This window comes from Chrysochloris asiatica, unplaced genomic scaffold (assembly GCF_000296735.1).
Source record: "Chrysochloris asiatica unplaced genomic scaffold, ChrAsi1.0 scaffold00027, whole genome shotgun sequence".
Taxonomy (NCBI): domain Eukaryota; kingdom Metazoa; phylum Chordata; class Mammalia; order Afrosoricida; family Chrysochloridae; genus Chrysochloris; species Chrysochloris asiatica.
In genome coordinates, this window is record NW_006408545.1 from 24,832,586 (window position 1) to 24,841,482 (window position 8,897).

Here is an 8,897-nt window from a genome sequence, read left to right on the forward strand (position 1 = left end):
AAAGTACCATGGACTGCTAAAAGAACAAACAAATCTGTGTTGGAGGACGTACAGCCAGAATGCTCCACATAAGCCAGGATGGTGAGGCTTTATCTCTCATGTTGTTGTTAAGTGCCTCAGGCATATTATCAGTAAAGTGAGTGTCTGTGAAGAAGAGTGAGATCTGCAGTGAGATGGATTAGCACAGTGGCAGTATCAATGGGTTCGGGGGTAGTAATTGTGAGGGTGCTGCAGGACCTGGTAGTGTTTTGTTCTGTTGTGCATCTAGTCACTATGAGTACAAAATGAGTTGATGACACCTAACAAAAACAATAACAAAGCATGAAGTCTATGAACATATCTTTGAAAGTAAAAGGAATTTTGGTTGGTAAAGCTACAGAAAAGTTGAAGTGTGTAATTTTCTTCTCAAATCCAGAGGTAAATGCTTTTGTGATGATACAGAAGGGGGATTACAGTAGGAGGAATAAGAAATTCTGCTCCTTTGCAAATTCTCCAGTAGCTATGGTATTCTGCACTATCCTTACCTTCTATCTCCTTTCCTTGCCTTTTCTATGAAATTGAGAATACTCCAACTTTATCTTTATTATCATAGAATGGGTGATTTGACATGTTTCTAGAGGAGATAATTCTTTTTCTGTTTTTTACTCAGATAATGAAACTGCTGTATATACATTAATGCCAATGGTTATGGCTGATCAACACAGGTAGGTGACTGCCTATCAATTTACAACTTTTGTTGGAGAAGTACAAATTTACTGAAATGTATATATCTCCACCTCCCCTATACAATTTGGATGTAGATTTAGCAGTACATATTTGTTCTTTTAAATTCTCCGTTTCTTCCCTAATTTTGGTGCTGTCTTGGGGCAAATTATTTAACCTTTCGTACAATTTCCTGTCTTTGAAATTAGGAACAAGATTCTGAAAAATTGATATGATAAAGAGATTTTCTAAATGATTTTAGAGGTCACTATTAATCTCTTTTTAAAATTTTTTATTTAACTATTAATCTTTATATGGAGTCCTGGTGTGGTGTTGTGGGCTATTGCATCAGACTGCAAAGTCATTTGTATTGCAAGGTCAGTGGTTCAAGCTCACGAGCTGCTCCTTGGAAACCCTATACAGGGTCGCTATGGGTCGGAATTGGCTCAATGGCACTTAACAACAACATTAATCTTTATAAGGAGCACTGATATCCTAGTGAGCTATGCATTGGGCTTCTAAGCACAAGGTCAGCAGTTCAAATTCACCAGAGGCTCATTGAGAGAAAAATGAGGCTTTCTCCTCCCATTAAGATTCGTAGCTTTGGAAACCTTATACTGGATTGCTATGAGTCGGAACTGACTCGACGGCACACCACGATCACCACTCATCTTTATAGCAGAGGGTTTGGAATGTTTCTTAACGCAGTATTATTTGCTGTCTTTTCATTGGAATAAAGTTGATACTCACACTCGTGTGAGATACAGTCAGCTAACTGTGTGATGGCATGTTTACACTTCTAATAGTATAATGAGAAGAGAGTGAAGAGAAACTATATTTTGAAGCAAGTTTAAAATATAGATGATTTTTGTTTTAAATTTCTTATTTGGTATGGTCCAAAAGTTTTTTTGCCAGATTTTCTTCATGTGGCCAATTTTATATTAAGTGGGCTCAGCTTTCTGCAAGGGGAATCTCACCCCCTACTCTTTTTGTTCCCCTAGAATTTTGGGTGAGCTGAGCTAACTTTCCCTGTTAGCTGGCCTCAACACTACCAGAAAAGCAAAGGAGAAAACCTTCAGCACCACTTTATTGTCCAAGGTAGTTGCCTTTTTGGATGATACTAATGCTACACCTGGCATGGCGCTGCAAAGTCAAATTGAACTGCAAGGTTGATGGCTCAAGCTCACAGCAGCTCCTTGGAAACCCTACACAGGGTCTCTGTGGGTCAGAACCCACTTGATGGCATTTAACAACAATAACAGTGCTATACCTAGAATGTGGTGATGGTGGCTATGTGCTGTGGAGTCAGTGCCGACTCAGAGCGACCCTGTGTAGGGTGAACAGTGCCTTATTTTCTGGTTGATGTCAGACAGAACACTTTGTAGGATCTGTAATAGCAGGTAAAGAGTTGTTCACTTGATTGATTATGTGTTTACAAGCTATATTTCATGTATTGACGCATGATTTTATTTTGGTGTAGATCTGTTTCTGAACTACTATCAAATTCAAAGTTTGATGTCAATTATGCTTTTGGACGTGTGAAAAGAAGCTTGCTTCACATTGCAGCAAAGTAAGACTAAAGCTATTTTGAGTTAAACTGCTCTAGAGGCAGGATCAGCCAGCTTTGAGTCATTGTGGAGAGAGATGAGCACAAATAGCTGAGTGGTTCCTTATCTTGTTTTTGGCAAAGTGTGCTGTACTTACCTTCTTAACTCTACATACATTTTCACTTTGGGATTGGACTAGTAAAAAGAAAAGTCTCATATCCAATATTGTCTTAGCTTTTTTTGATCAAGTCAGAGTAGGTAGGCCTGGGGATTATCATTGTTGGGTATCCTTAAGGGAGACAATTGCTTTTATTGGATTTCTAATAGCGTAGTGGTTAGGAATCGGGCTGTGAGCTGCAAGGTCAGCAGTTTGAAACTATCAGCGGTTCTGCGGGAGAAAGATGAGGCGGTCTGCTCCCGTAAAGATTTACAGCCTCGGAAACCCTGTGTAGGGTCGCTATGAGTTGGAACCGACTCCACGGCACATAACAACAACAAGAATATAAGATTTAAATAGGGCACATTGAGGGTAATTATAACCAACAGTTGTATGATGATATGAAAGGAGCTCTGGTAGCATGGTGGTTACGAGTCGGGCTGCTAATCTTAGTGGTCAGCAGTTCAATACTACCAGTGGTTCTTTAGGGGAAAGATGAGGCTTTCTACTCCCATAAAGATTTACAGTCTCAGAAACCCTATACAGGGTAGCTATGAGTCAGAACTGACTCCATGGCACATAGCTACCACCACCATGATGATATGATGTAACTCTTTGTGTGGTCATTGGCTTTTATATTTTTTACCTTGATAGGAGAATAATATTTATACACATCTGTCAGTATGTAATCATTCAACTAGTTGATATCTGGCCCCTTTTCAGGACTTGCATAGGTGTGTTGAAATTGATTGTTTTTATAATGGCTCCTGGAGGAATAAAAACGTATAGAGTATTGTATGATTTCTTTTATAAACTAATAATTATTTTACTTTGTCTGAGCTTCTCGTATACTTCATAGCTTTTATAGTAGAATGTACTGTCTTGAAAGTACAGATAATTATTTGTGGTAGAAGTTAAACTGAATTGTAGGCAAATAGGGATTTAAATATAGAACTCTTGTTTTAATTAAGCTAACTTGAAGTATGATACCCATTGAATAATGTCAATTGTCTTTTACTATTCTTTAGTTGTGGCTCGGTGGAATGCTTGGTTCTGCTATTAAAGAAAGGAGCAAATCCTAACTATCAAGATATTTCAGGCTGTACACCCCTTCATTTGGCAGCTAGAAATGGGTAACTATTTTGTTTACTTTAGTAACTAAGTTGTTTTATCAATGATGGCTAACAGTATTCAAGGCACTCTATTTTACCTTGTTTTGGTGGTTTTTTTCCCCTCTTCAATATTTGTCTTCAAGAAATACTACAGAAATAATGTTCGTATTTTAGCTTTGTATAATTTTTTTTGTGTGTCTATGATACTGTTGGTAAGTCTCCTTTTTTCTTCTTTAAAATAGGTTTTGGGCCAGTATACTTAATTTCAAAATAATCATCATGTTTAATAGTTTATTAAATTATTTACTTTTTTTTATTTCCTTGAAAATATACTTGTGATAGTTCATTGGTACTTGTATTACAATGACATTCTAATTTCTGAGAAGCAAAATTTTAACTTTTCTGTTTTTTGTATCCTTTTTCTTGCTAATCTTTTGTTACCCCTAGCTCCAAGACTTATTTTCCAAATTGTTTCAGTTAATTTTATTAATGGAATTAAAGATAGAGTGCATCTGGTAGCACCAGTTTATTTTATAATTGTTTGATAGTTACCTATGCCAGAGTAATTTCTTACTTTTCAGTGCCTTTCTGGCTTTCTGTTACTTTTTAGTACCCAAACTTTTTTTTACTTTAGCTATGTTTGACAAAAACTTTCTATATAAACTATGTACTTACTAACTAAATGTCACAAATAACAAAGTATTGCTATAGTAACAGCTTATACATATTACATGTTTATTCCATACATAACGTGTTGACCAGTGGATGGCTGCAAACAAGTTCTTTCAGTAATACGCTTGTCTTAGTCTTGATAGGTTGCCTTGAAGGGAAAAAAAAAAAGATCTATCAAAATAGTGGCTTCCAAGGGGGTCTGCTAGACTAGTTAAATTCAACTCAGAAGGTATTGATAACTGTTTTTGGAATTCCAAATGAGTAATTTTGGCAGATTTCCTCAAAGGACAAAGGACAATCATGGGAACTTATGAAGAAATTTTAAGAAAATGGAAAAGTGCATTGAGACAGAGGCCGGGAAAGGTGTGTCATGCAGTGTTTTTCTATCAGGACAATGTCCCTGCTCACTCTTGAAGGGTATTTCAAGGAGGATTTCATTGGGAAGTCTTACCCCACCTATCCTACAGTCTTGATCATGCTCCTTCAGGCTTTTTATTTGTTCCTCCAAATCCAAGAACATTGGAAAAGAACATGATTTGAGTACCGGGAGGAGACAGAACTTATATTTTGAGGTGGTGTGAATCAAAGAGTGTAGATTTCTTTGGGAAAAGGTTCGTCATGGTTGTGATGTGCCATGGACTCAGTTCCGTCGCATAGTGACCCTGTATAAGGTTTCCAAGGCTGTAAATCTTTACGGGAGAAGAAAGCCTCATCTTTCTCCCATGGAACAGCTGGTAATTTTGAACTGCTGACCTTAATGTTCACAGCCCGATTTGTAACCGCTACACTACCAGAGATCCTTTGGGAAAAGGTTAAAGAGATGGAAATATCACTTTCAGAGGTGTATAGACCTTTTATATACAACTCTTTGTGTATGTATGCTAAAAATTTTTGAACTGTACACTTCAATTTTTGAGTTATATAGTATGTGGATTATATCTCAGTAAAGCTCTCAGAAGAAAAGAAGGGTGTATAGACCTAGATAGAGGATATGTTGAGTAACAATACCATACATTTTTATTGAATCAAGGTGTATATGATTTTTGTAGCAATACTTTTTGACTTACTGCATAGATACTATTTTAAAATTTCTTACCAAATATATTTTTCTTTTATTAAAGGAGTATTTTAAAAAGTCAGAACTTTAATCTGATATATTGAATGTATTTTGCCTTTTCTGGTTAACTCCTTTCGTCATTATGAACATCATTATGGTTTTGTGTATTATTTTAAACTCTGCTATTTGGAGTTTATTTTGCTCGGCTTTTGTCAGGAATGTCAGGCATCATATCCTGTATCTAAGGAACCCTGGTAGTGTAGTGGTTTACGAGCTGGGCTGATAACCGCAAGGTTAGCAGTTTGAATCTACCAGTCACTCCGATGGAGAAAGATGAGGCTGTCTGCTCCTGTAAAGAGTTACAGCTTCAGAAACCCTATACAGAGTTGCTGTGAGTTGGAACCAAGTCAGTGGCTCACAACCACCACCACCACTATCTTGTGGAGGCTCCCTCTGTCACTGTTACTCTCTTCTTAAAACAAGTTTTTTATTGGACTGAGAAAGTAGACCAAAGGATTCAAATTACATTTAAAATCAAACAGTGTAATTTTTTATTCAGGAATTGAGGAACTTTTATTTATCAACTTTTAAGAACATTAAGGTGGCTCCTTATGATAAATACTGGAATGCAAACTGCAAGGTCTGTGGGTCCAGCCCTTCAGCCCTTCCTCGAGAGAAATACGAGACTTTCTACCTGGGAAATCCTATGCAGGGTCACTGTAAGTTGGAACCAATTTGATGGCACTTAAAAACAACAGGAATGATAAAACTTCTTTATGAAAGTATATACCTATTATGTCTCTTCTCTTGGTCACTCTTAATTATATTTTCATATTCTGAAATGGGATTTCAGATAGTTAAGGTGGCTGTGGAACTGAAATGGATATAGGGCTAAAATTAGCTATGTGTCAGTTTGGGGCCACATTTTTGTATCTGTGGATTAAAGGGCCAAAAAGACAAGAACTGTTATGATGTTTAGGGTGGAGAGGAGAAAGGTGCAGTTCTTATAGCCTACCTGGTCTGTCCTATTTCCTTATTTAGCATGTGAACCAGTTTAATTTTCCACTGTTCTGATAGGTAGCAACATGTTGATTAAACAATTATGCATATAGCCACATTAAATATGTCACAGCCAAGGTCATAGGTCATTCTGTTGCTGTTTGATCTCACATTATCATAAGTATTGGTGAGATCGTGGCAAAGCTCTTTGAAATAATTATATATAGATAATTAACTCTGAAAGAACACATTGGTCTACAGCAGGGATAAAATTAAATTTGCTGTCATTTTTGTCAGAGACTAATCAGCTGGGTTCATTCAGTCTGAGGATCAAGAAACAGGTTTTAGGCTTGAAGGACAGGATGTTGGTCTGCTAAAAAGACTTCTCCAGTCCTTTTTTTAAAATCCTTCTGTCAGCAGTAACCAAAGGGGATCATTACATTTAATTCATGAAGAAATGTGACAGATATTACATGGCAAGTCAGGGAAGAGAAAAGAACGTAATAAAAAATTCGTGACACTTTCCTTTAGTTTGAATACTCTTTTCTGTATATAAAAACTACTTTTGGCATTCAATACTTGAATATTTTGCTGGTCATTATTTATCAGATGATTATCTTTTATAACTTAAGAGTGCCTAATAAATGTTTGCCGAATGACATGCGTATTTATTGGTATTTTGTATAGCTTATGATATTTTCAGAAATAACACTTAACTATAATTTCTTTATGATTAAAGTTGTCTAGATTGAAGCAGAAATCCTAGAGTATTTGTTTCCCTTTGCTGGACCACCTGTGTTTTTGGGTTAGCTTTTTCTTTTGCCCCTTATCGCTCATTGTTGGGTGGATAATATATATCTCTTGGCCTGCTTTAGTAGTTCTCTCTTTACCTAGTAGTGCTGTCATGGGTTGCCCTCCTTGCCAGATCAAGCCCCATTAAGCAATCACAGAGGACTGGATGACGGATCCCTGTGTCATTTTGGTTACCCTAAGCTTCCTGTAATTACTGCAGTATATGGACAGGGAAATAGTTGCTTTCTTTGTACAGGGGGATCCATTGTTGCTCATGATTGTGTGGGAATGTCACAAGGGAAGTTTTAACGGTTACTGAGCATACTTGGATTGCATATTGGTCATGATTTTGAAATCATGAAAATATTTTGGTCATGAAAATATTTTAGTCTAGACTGTGAGCTAAAAAGGACAGAACCCCAATTCGTTAGTTAATTTAGCTTTAATATTTCATGAAATAGAGTTCACTGACTGGTGGTTTTGACTTACTCATATTTGGGAAAGTACCAATAATGATTAAGTAGGAAAAACAATATATTTTTCTTTCATACCTCCTTGTGGCTTTTTTTTTTTTTTTTTCTTGTGGCTTTTATGTTTGTTCTTAGAAGTGGGGGAACATTATAGATTACTGCTTCTCTTCAACACTTTATGTTTTGGAACACTTTGTTGTGGTTTGGGTGGAATTTTACAGAACGAATTGGTTTCCCATTCAACAATTTATACACGTTTTGTGTCATTGATTACCATCCCCTCAATGTAACAGCACTCTTCCTACTAATTCCTTGGTTTTCCCGTTTCCATTCTTCCTTCTATCCTGCCCTCTGAACTTTGTTTTTGGGCAAGTGCTACCCTTTTGGACTTTTATGGTTGATAGCCCTGAGGAGTGCTTTCCTCCTAGGTGTTGTTTGCTCACTTTATAGGCCTATTTGGATGAAATGTGATCACAGAGATTGATTAGTTACAGCTTTAAAGGGTGTTTAAGGGTCAGAGTCTTGGGTTCCACAAGTCTCTTATCAGACCAGTAAGTCTGGTCTTTTTTTTATGATTTTGAAGTTTGTTCTACATTTTCCTCCCATTCTGTCCAGAACCTTCTCTTGTATTCCTAATCAGAGCAGTCAGTAGTGGTATCTGGGCATCACACAGTTCTTTCGGTCTCAGGCCAGTGGAGAGTTTGGTTCACATGGTCCACTAGTCCTTTGGATTAATTATTTCCTTGACTCTTTGATTTTCTTCACTCTTCTTTGCTCTGAACAGGGATTGCCCAATAGTTGGATCTTATAGCCCCAACACTATTGTGGTTCTGTTTTTCTGATTCCTTCCTTAAGCCCCCTATCCCTGTAATTTACTATAGATTTTGTCAGTAGGTAGAGAATCCATGTCAAACTTCTGAGTTGGTTTTAGAAATCACACATAAATACACACATGTTTTAAACTATGAGTTTATTTTAGTAGAACTATTTGGTGTGTTTTCTTGCTGTTATTATATATTTAATTTCTTAAGATTTTCATAAAATGTTAGATGGAAGAATTTTGTAAATGTTGGCATGTACAGGTTTACTGGAGCTTTGTTTTCTTCTATTCCTTTGAATTGAATGCTGCTTTAAAGTGACCAGGTAACTTTGTTTCAGGTGCCAAAATCAAAGAAAAGTTTTTTTCTTAAAGGTGTATTCAGTCAATAAGATTTTTAGCTATTGACTTATGAGAACGAATATTTAATAAATAAATGAAGTTTAATTGAAAGTTACTGTGTGCCTATGTCTAGTGTTGAATGAAGGAAATACTATGTAGTCCATGTCCTCCTTAGGAACCCTATACAGGGTTGCTGTGGGTTGGAACCAACTTAAGGCATTTAACAACAA

General features: G+C 36.6%; 1 protein-coding gene across 1 annotated transcript in view; it reads left to right on the forward strand.

Moving 5' to 3' along the window:
• The window catches only part of HACE1 (HECT domain and ankyrin repeat containing E3 ubiquitin protein ligase 1), a 146,316-nt gene that overhangs the window by 10,766 nt on the left and 126,653 nt on the right, over positions 1-8,897 (forward strand). The window contains exons 2-4 of the mRNA XM_006839970.1: positions 650-704; positions 2,183-2,272; positions 3,435-3,539. Of these exons, the coding sequence (XP_006840033.1) occupies positions 650-704; positions 2,183-2,272; positions 3,435-3,539 (250 nt within the window). The remainder of the gene's footprint in view (positions 1-649; positions 705-2,182; positions 2,273-3,434; positions 3,540-8,897) is intronic.